This window comes from Xenopus laevis, chromosome 6L (genome assembly GCF_017654675.1).
Source record: "Xenopus laevis strain J_2021 chromosome 6L, Xenopus_laevis_v10.1, whole genome shotgun sequence".
Taxonomy (NCBI): domain Eukaryota; kingdom Metazoa; phylum Chordata; class Amphibia; order Anura; family Pipidae; genus Xenopus; species Xenopus laevis.
The window spans coordinates 80,793,385-80,820,191 of NC_054381.1; the positions used below are offsets into that span (position 1 = coordinate 80,793,385).

General features: G+C 37.6%; 1 protein-coding gene across 2 annotated transcripts in view; it reads right to left on the bottom strand.

The window, feature by feature from the left end:
* Positions 1-26,807, bottom strand: part of LOC108719082 (unconventional myosin-X) — a 185,172-nt gene that overhangs the window by 39,928 nt on the left and 118,437 nt on the right. For both annotated transcript variants that reach the window (XM_018267695.2, XM_018267699.2), the window contains exons 12-19: positions 26,173-26,319; positions 25,265-25,365; positions 23,944-24,010; positions 23,219-23,311; positions 22,587-22,655; positions 21,374-21,456; positions 20,618-20,726; positions 18,497-18,577 (exon numbers count right to left, since the gene is read on the bottom strand). In XM_018267695.2, coding sequence (XP_018123184.1) covers positions 18,497-18,577; positions 20,618-20,726; positions 21,374-21,456; positions 22,587-22,655; positions 23,219-23,311; positions 23,944-24,010; positions 25,265-25,365; positions 26,173-26,319 — 750 coding nt within the window. The remainder of the gene's footprint in view (positions 1-18,496; positions 18,578-20,617; positions 20,727-21,373; positions 21,457-22,586; positions 22,656-23,218; positions 23,312-23,943; positions 24,011-25,264; positions 25,366-26,172; positions 26,320-26,807) is intronic.

A 26,807-nucleotide genomic window follows, 5' to 3' on the forward strand; every position in this document is an offset into this window, starting at 1 on the left:
GAAGACATTTCACTACTCCTCCGAGTAGCTTCTTCAGTGCACTGACTAGTGTGGGAAATCCTCGGCATATAAACTCTTCCACTAATCCAATCACAATGCCACATTGTTACTCTTCAGAGAGGTGACATCTGAAACTCACAGGGGTGTTGATTTTGTGTAGTTACTGTGATAGGATTACCAATGTGTCATGCAACTTGTGATTGGATTAGTGGAAGAGTTTATATGACGAGGATTTCCCACACTAGTCAGTTGAACTAAAGAAGCTACAAGGAGGAGTAGTGAAACGTCTTCAAAGATTACTCAGCAAATCCTGTTGTTTTAGAAATACTTATATTAGATAGACCATGACCTGGATGAATGAAAATATTCATAGTCATTGTAATAAATGTACCTGGTGGTCTAGTGGGGGGACGGCAGGGACGAGCGGCTTCCGGTAGGTACCAGGCGCCGGCGTCTTAGGGCACGCGCGGCGCGCTCTGGTGTAATTTAAAGGCGCAGGCGCGCTGACGTAGTGACGTCAGCGCGCAATTCAAACACTATTTAAAGCCCATTAGGGCTGTGGGACTTTGCCCGTGCTAGGTTTATACCTGGTGCTTTTGAGCTTCTTGCTATCTTGTATCCTGAACCTGTTTGATTCCTGTTCTGACCCCTGCCTGGCTTTTGACTATTCTGACCTCTGGATCCTGACCCTCGCCTGTATACCAACTACCCCTTCTGCTGAATCCCTTCTGATTGACTTCCTGGTTTGACCCTTGCCTGCCTGATAATGTTTATTCTCTGCCTGCCTCGACCCGGCCTGATTTGACTACTCTTTTGCTTAACACCTTGTACTACGATCTTCTGTCCAAAGACTTTGCTTTGCAGTAGTGCCCCTCTGCCTATCCAGAACTCTCATCTTGCACCTCTCGTTTAAGTCCAGGTGGCATCCAAGTAAGCCGAGGGCTCGTCCCGAAGCCCAAAGGCGGTCACACTACTGGTGAAGCACGAGCCGAGACCAGGGTGCCTGGTGTTTGTTCTGGTGTTGGGTTTTTGATTCAGATTTGGTTCAGCCAGGCACTTGGATTCGGCCGAATCCTGCTGATAAAGCCCTCATCTTGGCCGGGTCCCAAACCAAATCCTGGATTCTGTGCATCCCTACTTTACCTCAGCATAACTACTACATTTTATATAAATAAGGCAGTGTGTTGCCACGGAGGCAGCCACTGTAAATTAATTTGGTTAGAGGACACACCTTTAGCAGATAACAGGTAATCTTCCAGTCTAAGAACCAAATCATTGTATTCTATATAGCTTAATAGATGTCAAATATCATTCATGACTCTCTACAGACCTGCTGAATTAAAACATTTCTCATATAAAATAGAACATTATGTTGCCAGTAAAGAGTTTATTTGTAAGTGTTGGTTGAAGAGACACAAACTTTAAAAGTGAAAAGAAAAATCATTTAATAGTATTACTGGTCCTTAAACTCTTATTTTGACAGTGTTTGTTTAATGGTGAATGGGAAAGCTATAGACTGTAGACAGCAATTGATATGTGGAAAATAGGGACACAATAAAAGACTTCCCTTGAACATCACTGCCATCAGGTTGCTACGATACAATACACAAAGCTCTCACTTCTAAACAAATAACTGAAGAAATAACTGAAGATCTTGAGAAATGTTTGCTGTCATGTAAAAGAGGAATTAGCTTCTGCAGCCTTGCTTTAATGAATGTAATACTATAAAACCATAAAACTGCTCACATGGAGCTAGATAGGGAAAAAATTTATTAAAAGGCTAGTAAAATAAATCCTTTAATGACTACACAACTAGAAAGCCATCTTGTGAAAGTATTTCCAACCTGGCATCTCATAAATGTGCTTGGAAATAAACCAGATATAACAATTTTTGATATATTAATGGTCACAAAGGTGTTCTGAATCTTATGCTTTGTTCAACAGTACATAAACTTTGGTCTGGTTCTCTGAAAGTTGAATATATCATATTAAGGGTCAGAAATTGACCCCTGAGGCTGTTGACACAGAACTGCAGCCTATAATTGAAGGGCTCTACCAACCCATATTCTCTTCCTTAGCACTACATGTTCCCTGAAGAGAGGATAGTAGATACATTGGAAAGAAGCTGAAGTCCTGCGTTGTAGTGATGTGTGGGTTGATGAAAATTCGATCTGCACCTGACCCTATCACGGCTGTTTGGAACTCACACCCGACCCTAACCCAGCAGGTGATTGTATTTATACACCCATGCCCACCCTGCCCCTCTCTGACATAATGGAAGGGGCAGGGGTGAGCAGGTGTGAAAGTATGAAAGGACTCCACCACTGGTGGCAGCGGTGCATTGTTAGGTCATGGGATGGGCACAGGTGGAGATTGAACCTGAACCTGCACGCTGCCCTCTGCCCGCAGCGTTTGTGCAGAGTCAGTCCGAACCCCATGACACGTTGGTTTCGGGCCAGCCCACACATCACTACTGCTCAGGTCTGATTGGGTAGACCTATGCCCAACCCTATGTCAACCCATTGAGACTCAACCTGACTCAGACCCACTGACCCACTATACGCTCTGGGAATGGGAGACTGCTTTGTGGGTATTCCCTGGGTAGTCAACGCTATGCAAGACTCTAGGCTGAACTGTAAAGTGAACCACAAAAAATCCCAGCTGCTAGCTCCATGAATTTCACTCTTATCATAAGTTCAATAAACAATTGGGCTTCATCCTCTTGGCACCTACTCTTCTATATTTGATCTGGGCATATACATACACGTCTGCTAGTTTGGTGAGGCTACCAAATGAGCTGAACGTTGCCTTATATAGTGCCTATGCATTGGACCAAATTGGGATGTTCCACTTAAAGGATCATAGTGCAGGCCTATGCAGATCCATCTGGAGAGGTTTAAAATGTAACTATAGAACTTATTATATAACAACTATATAATAGAACCATTTCAGGTAAGCCAAGCAATAGACCAACTTCTAAAAACCAACAATATACAATATATGGAAGCAAATATGTGAAGCAGTCATTCTAATGCGATATATTAATTACCTAGTACTTGCTAGGTCCAATACTAATTAAGTATGCTATTCTCCTCCTAAACTCTATATAGAATAGAAATAACCAAAAAAGTAGGGCATTTCACCATAAGCGGCACTGCTACTTTCCAATGTAGCCAGAAGTTACTTTAGGCAACTTTGTGCCATGTATGTTTCTCCATCAGAAATTTGCATGCTAAATGCTGGAAAGCATTTGGAGGAGATCACCAGTGCTAGAGGAGATTAATCGCGGGGTGACTAATCTCCACATGTGTCATTGCCCTAAAACTAATTTATCATTCAGACCAGTGTACATTACTGGGAAAAACAAAACATGTGGTGTTCTTTTTTTATACAAAAAGGCAATTGAGCGAGATCTAATAAAGATTTTTTCTGAAGGGGTTAAAACCAGAAACATATAAGTAATATTAATAATAAACAAAAGAAAGCATTATATGATTTGCAAAAAAATGATCAAATATGAATAAAAAGAGCAGATAAGGGAGGAAAAGTGGTAATCCTAGATAAAAGCTATTACATTAATATGGTAAAAGAGATGATACAGATACTTATGAATGCTTAAATAAAAACCCTTTGGAAATGTATAAGAGAGAGATGAAGGAAATGTTAATGTTTGCAAGAAAATGTGATGTACTAGATGATACAGAATTTAAATTTATATGGCGTCAACATCATATTATGGCTCACATCTATGCGTTACCTAAAATGCATAAGAATGCAATAAAACCACCAGTGAGACCTATAGTCTCCGGAATAAGAAGTCTGAGCGAATGTCTCAGCGAATATGTGGACTATTTTCTAAAGGAAATAGTGGTAACAATGCCAGCCTATTTGCAAGACAGTCATGATACGTTATGTAAAATCAGTAACATTAAGTGGCAAGATCATCTTATGTGGGTAACCTTAGATGTACAGTCACTATATTCTAGAATACATCATGTAGACAGCTGAAAAGCAGTAAATAAGTATTTACAAAAATTTCTAAAATCCAAGTTACGGATTATGGTTTAAGGGGGATTTTGTATATTTTAATAATGCACACTAGCACTTTCTCTATGTAAGAGTAGCTGTGCGGCGGGGTCGTCCGCCGCAACATCGGCGGGGACGTCCGCCACACCGTTCTTCTCTCTAGCCGCGCCAGCGTGTTTTCGCTGGCACCGGCTCCTCTCTAGGGCGCACGCGGCGCGCCTCCTTGTCATTTAAAGGCGCAGGCACGCTGGCGTATGACGTCAGAGCGCAAAGGCGCGAAATTCAAATACTATTTAAAGCCCAATCTGTCTGTTTGAAATTGCCCGTGATAGAACCTAGTTTCTAGTGGTTTCCTGAGCCTTGTGCATCTGATCCTGAATCTGTTTGTCCTGATTATCCGGTTTTGACTCTGCCTGTTTCCTCACTATTCTGCATTCTGTATCCTGATCCTTGCCTGCCTACGACAACTCTTCTAGCTTAACCCCTTGATTGACAATCCGGATTTGACCCTTGCCTGACGTTTCTGATATAGTTTTCTGATTCTCTCAGTACGCCTTATAGGTTCACTTTCTTCAGGCCTATTGCAGTTGACATCAGGAGTAGGAAAATGTCCTTCATCAAATGGAGCTTCTCCAAAGTCATATCTAACAGGAGCAAAGGACTTCCATTCCATATGCGTCCATCAGACAGTTCATATTAAATGGTCCTTGCTGGTGTCTCACTTCAAGTGGTGTAGTAAATTGAGATTTGTCCTTGTTTCAGTATTCCTGGTTCCTTAATTCTGACTAAAGATCCAGGCTGAACGTGAACTTCTCTTGCACCTGGCTTGTTGACGTCTCACAATGTCAGCAGTAGATGATTTTGTAGGCACAGTATTTTGTGGAAGTTTGATGTCTGCAACATGTAACTTAGTGCGCATCTGTCTGCCATGTAATAATTCAGCAGTTGTTGCATGGCACGTTGCTCTGTAGTTATGTAGGAACTCTGTTGTAAATATTTTCCAAGATTTCCCAGTAAGATTTTCTGTCTGTAGTGCTTCTTTCAGACTTCTGTTGAATCGCTCGATTTCTCCATTTGCTTGTGGGTAATACACTGAAGATTTCCTATGCACAATATTCCTCTCTCTCAGAAAGGATTCAAACTCATATGAGACAAACTGTGAACCGTTGTCTGATATTAACTAATTTGGATTACCTTCTCTGCTGAAGACTGTAGACAGAAATTTTATCACTGTAGCTGATGTTATATGAGAAACAAATGCAATTTCAGGCCATTTACTGTAATAGTCCACCAAGGTTATAGCAAATCTGCAGTCTATAGGAGCATCTGTAAAAGGACCGACAATATCAATAGCACGTTTTTCCAATGCTGAATCAGTGAATGGTACTGGTTTTGCATCTGGTCTCAACTCAACTTTTCTGGGTTGCACTGGGTTGTGCAAATGTTCTTTGCACAACCCAGTGAAGTGTTGCTTTGTGGTGAAATTTTAGACAATGGCTGTGTGGCAGGCACTGGTGCCGTACTAATAAGACCATCAACTAATTGTAAGTTTAATGCAGCAAAGAGATCCCTTCCAAGTATAGCAGTACCCTTATTCACAATGTAAAAGTCACATATTGCAGTATTTGATTCAAATTGTACAGTCACTGGCAAGGAACCAAGCACAGAGATTGGATCCTTTAAGTAACTGACCAGTTTCAGGGCAGGTGCAAGAAGTGGATCTTTTGCAAAGTATTTCAATAAAATATCCTTTGGTAGTATAGAAACAGCTGAACCTGTATCAAGCATCAGGTTAATGGAGTGTCCCTTGTCAGCAGAAGCAGTACTGACACTGACAGTACTGACACTGACAGTACTGCACTGTATAGCCTTTGCAGGACATGTAACATGATTTGCAGTGTGTTGTGTTGAACCACAGCAAAAGCAGAATTTGTATTTGTTGCACGGTTTTGCAGTGAATCCCTTTCCTTAGCACTGTATTTTGCCTGTGACTGTGCATTATTAGGCCACAGTGCTGGATTCACAATCTGTACATTCCCAGCAGTTCCCTGACTGAGAGTTTTAGCCTCTGCTACAGCTGTTTCAATTTGGCTAGCAACTGTAATAGCCTTTGCAAGGATTAAATCCTACTCTATTAGCAGTCTCTCTCTAATGTGAGGTGAGTTTGTTTTTTCCACTATTTGGTCTCTTAGCATTTCATCTGTTAGATTCCCACAGGTAACTCACAGGTAACAACCAGCTCTCTCATAGCTGCTACAATTTGTTCTGTGGATTCGCCATTACGTTGTCCACGTTGGCGGAATTTATATCTTTCAGCAACCACATTTACTCTTGGCACGACAAAGTTCTTTATAGCAGTAAGAGCAATTTCATAAGTATCATCAGGTAATGGTAATGTACCTGATGAGACATCCTTGTCGCCATTTGTTATGTTTTGGTAGCCAAGGATAAGTAGAGTATAACAGTGCTTTATTAGCACGCTCATGCAGGCCTTACACAACAGTAAGCTTTCACTTTTAAGCTGACAGGAAGTATGCACAATATGTTTGAGCACAGTGACATCTACAGGTCATTTGTATAAACACCACAATAAGGTATGCAGATAGGGTTGCCATCTTTTCTGGAAAAAAATACAGGCCTTCCTATATATTTACCTTTTTTCCTATTAATAACATTGGAATCAACCATAATTTTTACCGGCCGGGCCAGTAAAACACCGGCCAGGTGGCAACCCTATATGCAGACGGGGGGGGGGGGGAGACACAGCCATGTGGTGTATTATGCATGAACACTTGTTTATCTATGAAACTGTTTATTGATATATTTGTTGCTATATTGTGTTAAATTTGAAGAATTAAATGCTTTGATGTGAGGTTCTGTACATGCATTTTTTTCTTTGAAAAAAACAACATGGCAGCTGAACATTTTTTCTGAAATAAAGCTAAGCAGAGAATCTGGGAATACAATTAGCTGAAGCCTCACTGGAAACACAATCCACCTTTAGGGAAGTTTGATTTGAAATCCTGCCTGTTTCAAACAGCATATAGTAAGTTATGGTTTCTATAGTATGTACAAGGTAAAGGGATAAACTCGGCTTATAAATAGAGCAGAGCCGCCCTTTCAAAAAGCATTTTTTAGGTCCTCTGTCTAAGAACTTTGTAGTTTTTGGGGTGACATCATAATCACATCACGATTCAACTTGCAAATTAATGGGTTTAATAACTATTCATGATACTTAAAGGATAAAGTTGGACATCACTGAAAGAGAGTAAACATGTTTCAGGTTTACTCTGAAACAGAATATACAGAATCAGGATCCAGCTCAACTGTCTGAACATTAATCAGGTATCCTATTTTATCTTTCTATTGAATCTAGGGAAACTATTACTGAGAAAGACACATCAGAACTGAAATTTCTCATTCAGTTTTATCAAAAGTATCTAAGCAACACTTATCTTATGTATCAGCAGCATTATCTAAGAGTCTGGACTAGGCAACTGAGATAATACCAATTATTATTACCAATTATTGTTAAAGATTAAGGAAGATTTCTGCCTTTATACATTTCTTCTTGTTTAGTAGGAGAGATATTACTAAAGAGGGTTCAGGGGAAACAATTGTACAAGTAGCCAGGGACTTAAAGGAAAACTATACCCCCAAACAAAGTAGGTCTCTATAAAAAGATATTGCATAAAACAGCTCATATGTAAAGTCCTGCTTCATGTAAATAAACCATTTTCATAATTATATACTTTTCTAGTAGTATGTACCATTGTGTAATCATAAATAGAAAATTGCCATTTTAAAAAATAAGGACCGCCCCCTGGGATCGTAGGATTCACTGTACAGACACAGACAGAGTTGTGTCTTTTGCTTCCACACTTCTTCCTGTTACAGTTAGAGTTGAAGTATTTCTGGTCAGATGATCTCGGAGGCAGCACACAGACCATCACGAAATGGTGGCTCAAGGCAAGAGATGTAAAAGGGCCATATTTACATAAATATATATTCCAGTTTGGTAAGATTCTTTAATATGCCACTTAATATGATATGAACTATGTGTTGCTTAAGTGTTCATTTTGGGGGTATAGTTTTCCTTTAAGGGAGGCCCATGGGTATGAACAAAAGTAGAAAAAGGTCTTTTGGTGAAATAAACTGTGGCGCTTGGGGGCAAAAAGTGGTGTAAATATTAGGGGTGCAGGGGGTCTGCAATGTGGCAAAGGGAGTGCAGTCCTTATTTACACCACCTCCCCATTCATGATAAATATAGCAAGCTATCATATTAAAGGACACAACAATTGCACAGAGCCAACAATAAGTGTATGTGGAACTAAGATCTATATAACTACATATTATAAACTAAAGGAGTGCATACACAGGAGGTGCATACAGAGGTCGATGTAGCAGCTTGTTGGCAGGCCTGGATTTGTGGCGAGGCGAGGAGTTGGGCTCCCCAGCGCTTCGGTGCAGGTGCAATCGCACTGGAGAGGGGTATTCGGGCAGGCGCTAGGGCTGTGCGGCCGGGCGCCAGGACAAACGGCCTTGTATGGGGCCCTACAAAGGGCTTCCCCGATCGATATCTGGCCAAAAGTCGGGCAGTTGCTGATCGGACCGGGCTAAAAATCCAGTCGGATCGTGCCCGCATCTGTTCGTCCATCTGTTCGGGTAACGGGCGATTCAACCGCCCGTTACCCATCATTAGGATCCGATAGTTGGGCACTAGGGCCCACGATCGGATCAGCCCGATATTGTCAACATCAACAAACGAGCGGATCTCTCCCTGTATGTCCACCTTAAGGCGTTCAAATTACAGTCTGAGCACTGTGAATTCACATTCTACTGTACAATTGCAGGTTACAAGTTAATGTAGAATTGCTAGTTGGAAGAAAATTGGTTAGTACTTAAAGGGATAATCCAGGTGATAATGTGAATGATTTTGTTAATGCGTGCACAAATGCGTGCAAGTGAGAGTGCATGGTTTAGAGTTAACTATAATGAACTAGATAAATGGCTAGCCTACATTTCTTCTCCAGGACTAGTGCAACAATTCTTCTTCATTATGCTCAAAAACCGCTGGAAAAGAAAAGGAAAATACACTGCATATGCCAGCAATCAAACACCTATGTGCAAAAGCACTCAAACATCGTTAGGAACAGTCAAGAGAAATAAAGGCAAAGATTAATATCCTGCATGGTAAAAATTTTACTATGTGTCAAATGTTCAATTTTATCTCAAATCTATTAATAAATCTTACAAAATGCAGGTAATTAATAAAACTGTTTTCTAGATGTTTTATATAAAAGCATCTAGTAAGTACTGCATCCAGGCATAATGTTACAGGGAATATCAAACTAGTGCAACAACCTCAGTCACTCCCCCATAGAAAGTTTTCAGTTATTTATAATTCACGGCACAGTGGAAGGAGGACTGAAACGATATTTGATACTTGTTAAAATGCTGCTTGCAAGGTTTGACAGCACTTATACTATAGAATTAAGAGGCTTCGCTATATGTTATTGGGCATATGCTTCCTTATTCCTGGTACATTCAGTGCTAAACTAGGGACTCAATCTCAAACAAAACACATATAAGTAACTGCGATTATTGCTCTCCTATTGCAGCATTCCACACAAGTTAAGAACCCATGGAAAACATCCAGTTATGACTTTAGGTAGTCTTTTCTACTTCCCAGTATTCTCAGTACAGGTTGCACAGGCTCCTACCTTATAATTCCTGTTTGAGACATGAACAAAGGACTAATAAGAAGCCCACATACCTCCCTTTCTCCTAGCTCTCTCCTTCAGTTTGTTTCTGAAAGCCTGCAGAGCTTTCTTCTGCAGGCTGGTATTTCAAGTCTCCCATATGATATCTTTTGGCTGAGCTTGTTTAATTCATTCCTTTATGTGTTTAAAGCAAGTCACTCTTGGGGAAGGACAGCCCAGCAAGTTTGTGCACAGAAAAAAAAGCTGGCGGTACAGGTGTAAATTAAAAACACAACCTAAAATTAGCCTGAAAAACTCTTGCTAAGCCTTCTCAAATGATCTTTTTTAGGCAAATATGTACCAATGGGTAAAAGCGTGTCCACAGCTTTTATTCACTTGTAAAGGATTGTATGTAGGGCATACAGTATTTATCAAGGGGCTAAAATAACAGAAATGTACTAACCCACAATCTTATATTATAAATCTATGCAATTTCCCTCTAGTAAACCATTTCAAGCTCCTTTTCAGCATTTAATGAATATGAGCAATAAGTGCAAAGTTAGCCCAGGTCTACTAACAGATAGCATCATGAGATGTTTGTTTTCAAACTTCTGACCACTAACTGCTACTTGCTGAATGGCTGCTATTAATTGCTTACGTAGTAGCAAACATTGCGCCTTTTATTACATTACCCCCATGTGTAATAAAAGACAGAAAGTTTGCACATCTGCAGTAACCCATAGCAACCAATAAGATGTTTGCTTTTTTTTTCAACAGGTTTCCTTTTTATTATTTTCAAAAAATTAGGGATACAGAAAGCAAAAAGGAGGGAGGGGAAAGTCAAAGAAAAGAAGGTACAATAACATCATATCACACACAGCATACAATCAAATGTACAGTAAATTTCAGTACATCAATGCAAAGAAGCCCCTAAGTGAATATCACACCACAAGTCCCACATCTTCTGAAATTTACCCGGACACCCCCGAGCCTCATAAGTGAGTTTTATTAACGGAAGCATGTTATTAACATATTGTATCCATTCTCTCCTAACCGGAGGATCAGGGGAGATCCAGTGCATCACCAGCATTTTTTTTGCATAGAATAGTAATGTCCTCACCGTTAGTCTAACATGGGCAGCCGTCAGTAGATCCTCTACTATCCCCAACAGTAGAGGTTTATTGGTTGCTATTGGTTATTAAACCTGTATTACATTTTGCAATTTTTATTACATAGATTTTAGTACATAGATAGTACATAGATTATGATTTATTGAAATGCACAGATTAATTAATTCTTCATCCCCAGCGTGTTTAGCCTGCGTTGCTACCAAAGCTGAAGGGACTTTGGTTTAAAGGAAAACTTTACCCCAAAAATGAATATTTAAGCAACAGATTTTATATCATATTAAGTAGCATATAAAAGAATCTTACCAAACTGGTATATATATATTTAAGTAAATATTGCCCTTTTACATCTCTTGCCTTGAACCACCATTTTGTGATGGTCTGTGTGCTGCCTCAGAGATCACCTGGCCAGAAATACTACAACTCTGTAGTTGTAACTGTAACAGAAAGAAATGTGGGAGCAAAAGACAGAACTATGTCTTTTAATTGGCTCATCTGACCTAACAAGTGTGGTTTGTTTGGTTTGTTTTTGTGCACTGTGAATCCTACGATCCCAGGGGGCTGCACTTATTTTTTAAAATGGCAATTTTCTATTTAGGATTACCCAATGGCACCATACTGCTAAAAAAGTATATTATTATGAAAATGGTTTATTTACATGAAGCAAGGTTTTACATATGAGCTGTTCTATGCAATATCTTTTTATAGAGACCTACATTGTTCGGGGGTATAGTTTTCCTTTAAGGTGAGACTGACCAATGGTTCTGACTGGCTAGCATCAACAAACATCTAGCATCTATATAACTAGCACAATGCCGTTCAGGGCACCCTGCAAGCATATTTGTTGCTCAAACTCAGCCAGGATGGAAAACTAAAGCAACCTACAACCTGATATTTTGCATGTATTGGATTAGCAGAGGCCCAAACTTTCCACTCAAGAGATTCAGCCCACAATGTATGTCAGTGTAGTTATGCTTTCTACATATGAAAAATCATAACATGAGGAGATCAGAGTCCTGTTTTACAGGTGGCAGGGCACAGGCAAAAAAATAGGTGCAAGCTAGCATGTTTTGCACCCTGCCTTGCCTCCAGGTACTGAGGGACCTGGCCTTTTCCTATGAATACAGTTCAGCCTGAGTTGCAATACTGCATTCGTGAGGGCAGACTAAGGGAGGCATGCATGTTTCCATCCTCCTACCCCTTAACTGTGCCAGGAGTTAGGTTGCGCCAGGAGGTGTAGGGTACAATGGAGCCCTGTACTTGTTGCTTGCCCTTTGGCAGTTGGTAAGGACAGGGATGCCTTGTACTCACCAGAGCTGCACTTTGCAAATGCGCTTATTGAATGAGCACTAAAGGATGCACTATTGCTCCCCTTAGTGCTCTAGCACTTGTGCTTGGGGTTTTTGTAAAGGAGTCCTTGCATGTTTTGGGTTTAATCATGTAACTTGGCTATTCCACCCAAGAGCCAATTCATACTTCCTCTGCATGTTGTCACATGACACTGCTAGCACACTTTCCTATTTGACCTCACATAGAGCTGTTTTTCGTGGGTGCTTGACATTTTAAGCCCTGCACATATTTTCTGCCCATATTATCTGCCTAATTAAAATTTGTTTTGTTTCTTATAAGCATCTTTAGAGGCCAGATAAAGACTGCAGTTCTCTGTACAAAACCATAATTGGTGCCCACAATGTATGTCAGTGTAGTTATGCTTTCTACATATGAAAAATCATAACATGAGGAGATCAGAGTCCTGTTTTACAGGTGGCAGGGCACAGGCAAAAAAATAGGTGCAAGCTAGCATGTTTTGCACCCTGCCTTGCCTCCAGGTACTGAGGGACCTGGCCTTTTCCTATGAATACAGTTCAGCCTGAGTTGCAATACTGCATTCGTGAGGGCAGACTAAGGGAGGCATGCATGTTTCCATCCTCCTACCCCTTAACTGTGCCAGGAGTTAGGTTGCGCCAGGAGGTGTAGGGTACAATGGAGCCCTGTACTTGTTGCTTGCCCTTTGGCAGTTGGTAAGGACAGGGATGCCTTGTACTCACCAGAGCTGCACTTTGCAAATGCGCTTATTGAATGAGCACTAAAGGATGCACTATTGCTCCCCTTAGTGCTCTAGCACTTGTGCTTAGGGTTTTTGTAAAGGAGTCCTTGCATGTTTTGGGTTTAATCATGTAACTTGGCTATTCCACCCAAGAGCCAATTCATACTTCCTCTGCATGTTGTCACATGACACTGCTAGCACACTTTCCTATTTGACCTCACATAGAGCTGTTTTAAGCCCTGCACATATTTTCTGCCCATATTATCTGCCTAATTAAAATTTGTTTTGTTTCTTATAAGCATCTTTAGAGGCCAGATAAAGACTGCAGTTCTCTGTACAAAACCATAATTGGTGCTGTTAAAAATATCCAATATCTGGAGTTAATTAAGCCTTGGTTCATTCTATAAAGACTCAGCTTTTAGATATTTTGAATTTTAAGGAGAATCCCTGCAGTTTAGAACTTCTTTAGAATGGGCAGTTTCGAGGAGGGCAACCTATTGCAAGTGCACCCTGGCCGCTGATCTAATTTACTGGGGCCTGCATGATTCCTTTATGTAATGACTATTGTACTTCTGCTCTAGGTCATCACCAAGGAAACCCAGTTAGCTGGGCATTAATCTGGCTAATGAAGAGATATGTTCTCTCTCTCTCTCTATATAAGGTCTATGCATAGAAATACACTAATATAGGACAAAATGAATGAATTACTAAAAATACTAAAAAAATAAATGGAAAGGCATATCTTGAGGTTCATAATGAACATAGTTCCACTTTACAAACTTTCCATTAACCTAACAAAGGTTACTTATACCTATAATATCCAGGCTGATGAATTTGGGAGCCAAGTATCTCATGTGTATTTTATAATGTTTACATATATTTTGCAAATGTTTTTACATGTATTCAGAGGGCAAGAAACATTTGCTGGTTTGGTGGGAAAAGTCTTGTCTGTAAGCTGCCTAGTGTTCTTCATGCATAGGTCAACTAATGCATTGTTTATCAATCATTGGCCCAGATTCAATTCAGTCAGAAAAATTGGATTGAATTTTGGAGAAAAATATTTTCTCCTCAAATTGAATCTCTTCCATGAGTTTTCACATGATAAACCATGAGATACCTTTTTGTTGCTGAATTAAATCTGACCCCATGTTTCTTAGGACAATGTCACATAGATCACCACTGGTCACACAAGAAGTGCTGTAGTAGGTTGCACTGGTGTATTTATAGAATCAACAGAGGATCCAGTGCCATGACATTTGTTGAGCTCCACAAGCTACACAAAGGCAATACATATAGACATTTCATATGCAGTCAAATTCACTTCCATACAGCTATTTTTCCTTCAAACAAAATTGTACTGCAATAGGAAAGAGAGATACGACTCACCAGGAAAAAAAAACACTATAGTAATGAAAACAGTACAATTAAAACATGCCAGGAATGTCTTTGTCAGACTTGCTACTTAGCTCTTTAGAATAAAAGCCAAAGCCCAGTGGGAGGATGACGAAAGGAACAGGTGAAAAAAAATATATGTTTTGCGATGTAGGAATTACTAAATTACTGAAAAAAATACTTTACACCTATTTTCATCTTTATTCATGTACAAAAATGAATTATATGACACTATGAAGTTGATAATGTATCTACCACCGTATAAAGCTAGCCATAGAAGTTCTGATTTTATTTGTTGTACGGTGAACGTTCGGATATAGATCGCATATTTTAATGCCACGATCTAAAGCTAAGATTCAGATTTAAACGGTAAGATTAAAATAGAAAAAAATAATCAGATGAGCTGTTTAATTAACAGACAACATTTGTCCTAGTCCCAGTGACAGTCACTCATGGATATCATCAGACAACACATGCAAAGGTATTATCATTAACCAACAGAAATTTTCTAACCTGTCTGATCGGCTTAAATGACCGATCGCGATGGTACGAAAATTGCGGGGGTGATTACTTGTAGCATACACATGATCTGAAAATTGTAAGCATCCTTTCGTACAAATATATCTGTGTGTATATTGACAGCTTAAGTTTGTTAGATGTCACAGGTAGTTGTGTACTGTATTTTTAGGGCAATGATAAACAAGGTGATTAGCAGCTAGAAATTGTGAATGCATCAAAATGCTGGGAACTCTCACTGGGTATTGTATATGCATCATTTACACGGAGCAGCACACACGCATTAATATGCAATCGGGGAGCTTACCCCATTTACTGTTCCACCAAAGTATCAATGTTTCAGGGGGGTATAACCCTTCCTTCTTCAGGCTGTTACTTTGGATGGGGTAAGCTCCCCTACTGTATATTAATGCGTGTCTGCGGCTCCATGTAAATCATGCATCACTACTAGGGATTATCTTGTACTACTTCGGATGCTCTTCTGTCAGTTTGCCAACAATGAGCATGCAGGAACATATGCAGTTGAAGCCTATATGGACCTATCTGCAACTGGACATGCTCCAGCTGGTGAACTCTGACAGATGCAGTGCAAAATAATGATTTTCAACCCAAAAAGTCTGCAACTTTGATAGTAACGGGTGGCACAGAGAGTGAGTTGGTAGGGAGCCTAGGGTTGGGGATTTTGCTCTCCTTTAAAGGGATACTGTCATGGGAAAACATGTTTTTTTCAAAACGCATAAGTTAATAGTGCTGCTCCAGCAGAATTCTGCACTGAAATCCATTTTTCAAAAGAGCAAACAGATTTTGTTATATTCAATTTTGAAATCTGACATGGGGCTAGACATATTGTCAATTTCCCAGCTGCCTCCAGTCATGTGACTTGTGCTCTGATAAACTTCAGTCACTCTTTACTGCTGTACTGCAAGTTGGAGTGATATCACCCTCTCCCTTTCCCCCCCAGCAGCCTAACAACAGAACAATGGGAAGGTAAGAGATAGCAGCTCCCTAACACAAGATAACAGCCCTGGAGATCTAAGAACAGCACTTAATAGTAAAAGCCAAGTCCCACTGAGACTGATTCAGTTACATTAAGTAGGAGAAATAACAGCCTGCCAGAAAGTAATTCCATTCTAAAGTGCAGGCACAAGTCACATGACTGGGACAGCTGGGAAACTGAAAAAAATGTCTAGCCTCATGTCAGATTTCAAAATTGAATAAAAAAAAATCTGTTTGCTCTTTTCAGAAATGGATTTCGGTGCAGAATTCTGCTGGAGCAGCACTAGTAACTGATGTGTATTGGCAAAAACATGTTTTTCCATGACAGTATCCCTTTAATATTATAATACTATAGAAGCATGTTTGTGCCAGGGAATGCAGATATTGCAGTTTAATATAATTATAGACTTGTGATGTCCGTGGATCAACATTGTATTAAAAGTATTTTCTTCATTATACCTAATACAGTAGTTTTATTATTTTTTTTGGCTCAAGTCCCTTATGATGCTAGACATTTAGGCAGCAACCCTCCAACTTATTAATGTAGCTCCTAAAGGTGGAGTGGTGTTATGTGGAGAACCAGTTGTAAGCCACAGCCACACTGGAGAGTAAGGCATCCGACAGTTAGGGGCAAATTCATCAAGGGTCAAATATCGAGGGTTAATTAACCCTCGATATTCGACTGGGGAATGAAAATCCTTCGACTTCGAATATCGAATTCGAAGGATTTTGCGCAAATACTTCGATCGAACGATCGAAGGAATAATCGTTCGATCGAACTATTAAATCCTTCGAATCGAATGATTCAAAGGATTTTAATCCAACGATCGAAGGATTATCCTTCGACCAAAAAAACTTACCCAAGCCTATGGGGACCTTCCCCATAGGCTAACATTGAGTTTGGTAGCTTTTAGGTGGCGAACTAGGGGGTCGAAGTTTTTTCTTAAAGAGACAGTACTTCGACTATCGAATGGTTCAATAGTCAAATGGTTTTTAGTTCGATTCGAAGTCGTAGTTGAAGGTCGAAGTAGCCCATTCGATGGTCGAAGTAGCCAAAAAAACACTTCAAATTCGAAGCATTTTTTCTTCTATTCCTTCACTCGAACTTAATGAATGGGCCCCTTACTGTACATAGTCATATCTAGGTAGGTTTTGGCTGAACATATTCGATTACTCTAGATGGGACATTACGAGTGCTTTGTAAAGTGTAAGAATTACCTTGCTTCCTATAAATGTACACCCTTTTCTAATACATGACAATTTATTGAAGTCCATTGCTGATGTTTACTGACATTGTTTGCAACAACTTTAAGTTTATCAGTCACCAATACCCCTACATCCTTCAATCAAAGATTATTTTTAGTCTGTTGAAAGGCATGTGCCTTGTATATTTTAAAATCCCAAATGCATAACCCCACAATTACCAATGAATCCTGATCGATTCAACTGTCCTGCATAGTTTTGTATTAAAAACACAGATGCATTTTTTACAATGCCCTCACCCAAGTCATTAATAAATAGATTAAAAGTAAACCAAAGGAATAGCACTCTAGTACAGTTAAATTAAGTACAAAGTACATTTCTTCTGTCAGTTCTACATCCCTGTACAAATAACACCACAATGACAGAAAGACTATAGTTTATAAATGTATTTGTAATGCTTCCTGGTTTATGAAGAGATCATAAGACTCAATAAAGCATATTTTCAAGAATGCCACTTATCTGAGATAAAAGTTTTAGGGCGTTATATAACAAAGTCATTTTATCTCAATATTTTCTGCTAAAAACTCAGATCAAATACACTCTGATTTTTTACGCTTATTTATTATTACATTTTCCCGAAAATTTGCAAGTTTTCAAGTTTTTTTCTGATTTTTTCTCAGATTTTCAGGGGTTTTAACCCAGCGCACATCAAAAAATCATTGGGACTTCTCCCCTTATATGCAACCTCGACAGGTCTGAGATGCTGGATTTTCTGATTCTGACTTTTCCATTCTCAGAGTTTAATGAATTCTGAAAAATTCGTCATTTTTTAAAGTCTGATTTTATAAAAAAAAAAAATCAAGAATTTTTTGTGATTTTTGCATTCAGAGTTTAGTAAATTACCCCCTTGATGTCTGGGTCTTGTGAGTGGTAGTAACAGCACTGGCCCAATGATTCTTAACACAGTGAGAGTACACATTTTGCAGTATAACAGTCTGCCTGCAGATGGTGCTAAAATACTTTCAATTGCAGCAGTGGCACAAGCATTGCACAGCTGTTCTAGAACAGATAGCAATAGTGTCTCTATAGAGTACTATAAGGTTATAAGGTCATCTTATAAAAATCAAGGCCATTTCCAACAAATGCAAGTAGTTGGGCAGCCCTCAAGGCAAACCCAATAACCTTATTGTACTGTGTATGTACCAAGGCAACATATATGGAAACCCTAATTATTTTGTAAATATCCAGAGAATGATAGTTCTGCTTATATCATAATCTACCTGACTTTCACATTGTTTAGTCTGTGAAATATTTAAATTATCAAGCCAATTCACCTACCCTGGTGAATTTTTGGTTACACCTCCATATCCAGGGGTGGATTAACTGTGCCTTTGCACAGAACAATACAATACCTTATGACACAGGAAGTGGCTTCCATACACACAACTCATTGCATTCAAAAGTAACCAGGCAGAAAGATATCTTACCTTGTGTATGTTTGGCTTAATGCAACGAACAAAAAACGGATTTGATGTGCTCAGTGTTGCCATTAAGGAATGAAGAGAGTTCTGAAAAAAAAAGAATGAATGTCATGCAAAATCTAAAACCGTACAAAAGAAACTTCATATCGCCACCAGTACCCTCTGGTGGCGATTACTCAAAACAAAATAGAACATAGGCACACTCCACATACTGCTTCTGCAAAAAAAATTTTATTTGTGAGATCCCAGCAAACGTTTCGGGGACATGCCCCTTCATCCATAGTTTGCAGCACATAATTTTAATGACAGATTGGTAACGTATTACAAATCATAGCAACCAAACTTTTGAGTAGCATTTACTTGTAACCAGTTTGTGGCAAATATCTCATAGTTTTCTTTGTTCAGTAAACCAAATCAATCTATATTCTAAAAAGTAATCAAAAGTTAATGTAATGGTTCATTAACTGCAGGCAATAAGTACAGGACCCCTTCTCTCTCTCTCTCTCTAGATATATATATATATATATATATATATATATATATATATATATATATATATATATATATATATATATAGTGAATAAAGTACCCCCTCTTGTAAATTATAAGGATATTATAAGTTACCGAGGAGTTTCATGACCATGACCTGTTTTTATACAGATCATGGAACTCCGAGGTAACTTCTAATATCCTGGGGGTACTTTATTTATTATAAAAACACAAGTTTTAGTGAGTCATGTGACAGAAATGACATCAGAACTCTCCGTTTATAACTGATGACATCAGAACTCACTGTTTATAAGGATATAATTTACAAGATATTCATGGCTTTTGTGTATTATATATATATATATATATATATATATATATATATATATATATATATATATATATATATATATATATATATATATACAGTATATATATATATATATATATATTACAGTCCACGAAGGCACTCACAGCAGACGCCATCCAGCGTGAATCACAAGGTTATTTATTGGTGCATGGTGTATCAACGCGTTTCGTCTCACCTGGAACCTGACGACGGCTCACCTGGAACGCGTTGATACACCATGCACCAACCTTGTGATTCACGCTGGATGGCATCTGCTGTCAGTGCTTTCATGGACTGTAATAATTATTGATTGGTTAGCACCCAGCAACTGACCATATGAATGGTGAGTGCAGATTACTTTTACATATATATATATATATATATATATATATATATATATATATATATATATATATATATATATATAATAGCAACTGTACAAAAAAGTACTAAATAATCTTGTTTATCTAACCATACATATATTACATACAGATGCAGCCACTTTGGTTTGTCTGTTTGACACAGAATAACTAAACACAGATATCCCATTTATCTCATTTAACACAGAAAACTGTGTCACAACAACCCATCTAATTAAAGCATTCACCATTGTGAACAATGGAGCTTTGGTATGCTAATGAAAAGGTTAAATGCATTAAATGAGTTAAGATGACTTAAGATAACACAGTTTCTTCAATTACCCCTGAGTCATGACGCATTTAACTCACAAATCCAAGTGGCTTCATCTGTAGAGCAGGGGTGCCCACACTTTTTGCAATGAGGGCCAGATTTGGTGAGGTGAAAATGTGTGGGGGCTGACTATTCAGCCCGACATTCTTTGAACGATTAACATAAAATTACAGGAATTGAGTAATCGTAGAAATAATATTTGGGCACATTAGTGAAATGATCTGCCACTTGGTCTACACTGCTGCCTGTGTGCTGAAGGTGTTAGCAATAGACACGTAAAGGCACGTAGTGACGCCATACTTCTTTAGTTTACTGTACTGGCACGTCAGTACGTCTATTGACACCTTCAGCCCTAAAGAAGTATGCGAAAACAGCGCGTCTCTACGTGCCAGTACGTTTCTATTGCTAACACCTTAGCAGTATAGACCAAGTGGCAGATCATTTCACTAATGTGCCTTAATATTACTGCTATGGGATTCCTGATCGTACTGTGCTGGGGGCCTCATTATTATTAATTTCACGATTGAGGCTGAGGGCCGGTGTAAATTTGAAAATATGAAAAAATCATATTCATTTATTTGGTCATAACTAAAACTTACCTTAAACTGTAGGCTGACAGAGGGCTTTTTATGCTTGTTTCCAGATTTCAATGTTTCTTGATTATTTCGACTTGAAACATGTTCAAACAAATCATATATGAAATCAAGCCTAATGAAGGTAAAAAGAAAAGGCCCAAAATAAGTAGTCTATAACTATGCCATCAATGCTGAAAAAACATCTGTGTTTCTGATCGTGAACATTTTGCATTCATAAAATTATGGCGATCAACAATATGGGGGAAATAATATGAAATGGTTGCTTTAGGTCTATAAGCCTATTGTAACGAATACAGCATTAAGTATTCTGCATCACTTCATAAAAAATAGCAAGATATTATTACTTTGCCTCAGTTTTACGTTTGTTTTGACACAGATATCCACTTACTCCAGTCACTCATTCCAAATCATTGTCTGCATGATCTTAAAGAGGGAAAGGCACCTTACTTAAAAGTCCAAGTGTCCTTTTACTGATTTTAATGCTATTCCCATTTAACACAATGGGAGTTAGCAGGGGGATATTAGAAGCTCTGTTTATATGTGGCAAAAACATGGCATTTATTAGATTTTTAATGTGCTGTATATGCCAGTTCTATGTTCTTATGGAATCAGGCAAAACATACCTAAATATAGGGGTTTCATACCATGCCCAACATATAGGCGAGACAATAAAAACAGTGCTATAAGAATATATTTATATTTTGCAGTGCTTTGTAGAATCCCATTTATTTCTGCATGGGCAGTTAATTTGGTTCCTACCTGCTTTCACGTAAAAGATTCAGAAGGTCATCCCGAAAGGTGTCTCGGTTCTTTTCAAGAGTACCTCTTACATCATACAAAACCTTTTTACAGAAACAAAGGACTACAATGTAAAATATTTCAAACATAATAAAAACTGAAGAGAGTATACTATAGTTTAAATTAAAATAAAAAATTAAAATATGTGAAGCTTATGTTTCAAAATGAATGAGAATACTGGGAAATGTGGTTCACATGTGTGCCAGTGGTTTGATATAAAGGTGTGGAACCTGTTATCCAGAATGCTTGGGACCTGGGGTTTTTCCAGATAAGTGGTCTTTTCCATAATTTAGATTATAATCTAGATCTAAACATGAATTGAGCCCAAAAGGATTGTTCTGCCTTCAATACGGATTAATTATATCTTACCTGGGATCATGTACAAGGTACTGTATTTTTTTAATTTAATTATTTGATTAAAATAAAGTCTATAGGAGATGGCCTTCCTGTAGTTCGGTTTCTGGATAACGGAAACCATAGCTGTATCGGTATTCCAAAAAGTAGAATGTGAAAGTATTAAACAGCAAATGCAGCTGAAGGTTACAATGAGACAATGATATGTCTTGAAATATCAAACCAAGGAAGAAGTTAAACTCAAGGCCATCATCATGGTAAAACTATAAGATAATGAATTAAACTAGCAATGGTGGTCTTCATACAATAACGCAATATAAAGAGCACAGAATGCTTTATTCTGAGGGTTTAATTCTAACAAATGAGATGAAATATGATCAGTGTGTACAAATATATTAAGTCAATAAAGAAAATTGCTAACATATACAATACAGTACAACTAATAAAATGCAATTGGTGGTTTCGCCATTAACACCGAAAGGGCTTCTTTGCTATAAAGTTAATCCAGTTTCAGAAATCCACCAGGAGTGGTATCAAAGTATGGTTCATTGAAGGAGTTGCTTTGGATCTCTTTTTAGTAAACATGTTCATTTGTAGTTATTATAGTTTTAGGCCCAGGGTACTATATTTTGCCATGCCAGTGTCATAAATGATTACATCTTCATCTAGACATGTTGGTTGGCCTCTTGAAGATTTTGTTTGCCTTTGGATTTAGTTTTTTTTACTTAATGTACTTTTTCAATCTCACAAAGTAACTACTTAATAATATAAAATATTTTAATGTCTAATATTAACAAAATTGGAATTTGTAAGCAGTTACCTCTCCAGCATAATGTTTTACTCCGAAATTGTGAACAGCAACACGTGGCTTCACGTAAAAATGATTATTCTAGAAAGAAACAAGAGTTATTACACAGTTTGAAATTGGTAACAGCCTAAAACAATTCCTCAGTATTAAGCTGCTTTCTATAACTCTTAGTTTGATTATTGAATAATTGTATTATTATTATTATTATTATTATCATTAGATTATTACAGAAACAGTACTTGTACAGAATTAGTAACAGATTACATTTATCTGTGGATTCTGGCAAATGCCAGAGTGGCTGTTATAAGATGCCCCAGACATTATTTATTGGGCCTGGGAGGGGTTGTTTGGGCCTCTGTGTACTTGAAATATCAGCGCCTAATTTGAATCACAATCTGGGCCTGAATGTACCCACCAAGATGTCCAACTTCGCTACCAGTAATACATGGTTATGTATACTGAGTAATTTGCCAAATCATCCTATTGCCTCTTACTCTGAATTGTATATAGGTGATCCCAACGATCCCAGTGAAATGAATATATATATATATATATATATATATATATATATATATATATATATATATATATATATATAAGTGCTCCAGATAATTACAAGATAAAGACTAAAGCTAATCACATACCGCATGCTGTTTATGGAGCTTTTCCAACAGTGTTTTATCCGTAGCTTGAGGAAAGTAGCTTTCTTCATTCATGAGTGCAAGCAAACCAAGTTTCTGTAACAAAAATAAGAATTCTAAAACTATAATAGCTGAATAGAACCGGTTAATCTGACATGACAGTGTAAACAAAAATTTTATATAGCATTATTTTAAAAGACCTTTGAAAATGTTTACATCCTAGCATCTTCTGAACAATAAAGGGAAAACTCTCATAATCTTCCATCAATTACTTTAATTTAATTTTAATTTACTTGCTGTAGGATTATGTCAAACTAGAGAAAGAAGAGTTGAGGATAAAAACCTTAGTTATATATAATATATTTATAGCATGAATATAGTGGAAGTGGGTTACAGTGCTTACATATAAAGGGATACCCACCCCTGGGTATTTAGGTCTTAAATAAATAATGGGGGGTCCCTGCTATACATATGGTTTAAGAAAAAAATCTGATTATAGGTTTATAAAGGACATGGTGACATAGAAGAATCCAACCTTGTGTGGGCCAGCCCTCTAACAATTGGGTCTGGTAATAAATAGCACTTCATGTCTTAAAGTTGAACAGCAGTGCTGTAGCTGAACTGCAATACAGTAGAAATAAACTTGTTTTGTTTCTTTAACCTTTAGTGGGATTTTGAGGATTTAAATACAATTGGTTTGCTAGTAGGTCTATAAGATAATAGCTTACTTTTTCTATCAAGTCCAAACATTCTCCATTATCTATCCAGTCAATAGCATTCCATGCAAGTCCTTCTCTGTAATAAAATAAATTAAATATAACTAAACATTTTGCAGATGGTGCAATATAAACATAGTTAAACTTGGTCTTTTTTTCTTTTCTTTTTTAATTATAGTTTTATAGTGCTCTCTGATTGAAAATAAAGGCAAAAAAAAAACTAATGGAAATACCGAAATATGTCTACCCTTCATTGTGGTATACAAATAAAAATTGGATGCCGAGGTCAATGCAACCAAAAAGTAATTATAAAGCTACAAATAAAAATAACAACAGTGCTACGCAATATGTTGGCGCTATATAAATACATGTTAATAATAACAACAACCACAAAAAAGAAACTCTATGGTACAGTGTCTGAAAACAGCCTTATCATATAGTTTTTTTTTCCATCATCTATTTACTGACTTGTAAGAAAGTGAAGTTATACATTAATCTAGTAAAGCCAGTCAGTAATTGTTGATAAGCCAAAAATAAACTTATACATGGGCTCATTTATGGCTACAGCGCAAGTTTGGCCAAAATAGATGCCCTTGTTGCACATATTGACAAGTTCATTTTAGTACTTGTGCCTAAACACTTGCGTGTATTTGAGTCAAAAAGCGCAGCAAACTTGTGCCTAAAGAATCACATACAGACATGATTCTGGTGCAGAGTTATGGTAATAATGCAATGCAGCCCAAGCTCACCTGGCAAAATTGTGGCAGACACAACTGCCCATCATGGACACAATTATGTTGGAATTTTGGGGAAAATGCTGCAATATGAGTAAAAAAATGGCAATTGCACTCTGCACACTACATCTGCATTTGCCTTACCACCAGAAATAGCAAGATTAGCTTGTTTGGTGAGGCCTCCAATTGAGGATATATTTTTCTGATTAGGCCATCAAGTTGTGACATAAAGTGAACTATTTCTTATGTTTAGCCAACAGGTCAATAACAAGTCTCATGCATGATGTCTGCTGCAGAGTACATTCATAGTTCAATGCAGTTCACAACCAAAATGATTTTCTGTCAATCCTTGTCGATATATGAAGTACCTATGAAGAAGGACATCAGATTTGCTCCCACATAGAGTAGAGGGTTACAGACTGGTTAAAGAGAAGTTAAATCCACAGCCAAAATCTGCTATTTATATGCACAAAGGCTTATATACAACTTACCTAGCAAAAAGCTTTGCTTTTGCAAATTTTGAACAGAGCATTATATACTACACAACTATTTTCTTATCATGATGAAAAGAATAAACTAAAAGTCCATATTCCCAGTACCTGCTGTATTCCAGTTGTTCCAGTGAGAAAATATGCTTGTTGAAATACTCTTGCAGCTTTTCATTGGCATAGTTAATGTTAAACTGTTCAAAGCGATTAACCTGAACAAAAAATAAATACATAAATAAAACCTTTATTATTGTTCTGTTGTATATAAAATGCTATGGCCCCTATGACAAAACTATACAGAGTATTGTAAATATAACTATAAAAGAACATTTCCAAAACACATACAGCTCTGATGAGTGCCTGAAAAAGTATATTCTATTCTATTATTTTTAGCTTAAATATAAATACTTCTTCTGCAAGTTAAATAATGAGGTATGTACCACAAGAAGTCTACAGTAAGAAATCTTCTACAAAGTATGTACTACAAGGAATATATAAATTATTAAAATAAATTATTTGGACTGCTTATTATTCAGTATAGGTTATTTTTCCCTCTTCTTACACAAGTACTATACAATATCTCTGAATTAGCTAAACTGCAAGTATAAGCCACCACTAGAGGGCATGCTGTAACTGATTTTATAACATATATATATATATATATATAAGTGGTTAGAATGATGTATAGCTACAGTATGTATAGATAATATTGAACCTGCACCCCATGCTCTTTAAAACCAGCAGGTCAGATTTAATTAAAGATGCGAAATAACTAACCAATGTAAATCCCGTTTCTCAGCTCTATATCATCTTGTTGTTGTTTGATATGTGAAGATTACTGCACAATTCTGACTTTGCAGTACTGCACTTGTAATTAAACATTTGTTTAATTAGAGCCAGTTTGAGCTTGCACTTTTTTAGGCATATCTAGACACGAGTATCAGCTTTGATATTTATTCTTTATATATAAAATCAGCGTGTAATGACAAAGTTGTTCCAAAAGATGAAAATTGAATTACCTCAAAGTTTTCAAAGCCAAAAATGTCTAGGATTCCAATGGATTTGAAATCATCCTTCCCTTGGATGCGACTATTGATCTTCTTAATGACCCATGCAAAGCATTGTGAATACAGTGCCATGGCCATTGAATCTCTGCTATCCACAGCCTAAGTTAGTGAAATAAAGTGCCTTAAACACATTTGAATAAATACTTCAATATTTTAAATAAAAACTCACAGTCCTAGTAAAGGAGCACATCGGTCACAGTTCCCATAAAAAATGTTGCCAATGCCTTTATGAAAACACTTCTATTAAAGAGGAACTAAACCCTAAAAATTAATTGATGTGGATTTAAACTTACAGAGTGGTCCTTTAAGCACTTTTAGAATTTACATGAACTTTCTATATAAAAGGTGCAACATTTGCTACAGGTCTACAATAGCAACTAAATGGTCTCTTGATAAAAATCAAGCATCTTCTATCTATCTATCTATCTATCTCTCATCTATCTATCCTTTTGAAACAAACTTGATTACATTTTGTAATAAATTGTGAGGGAGTCTGTATTGCCAGAGACCTCTGTGACCATTAACTTGGATACTTTTGTGACTGTTGCCCAGTCAGCCATTAGATAGTGCTGGAATAAAGACAGTTA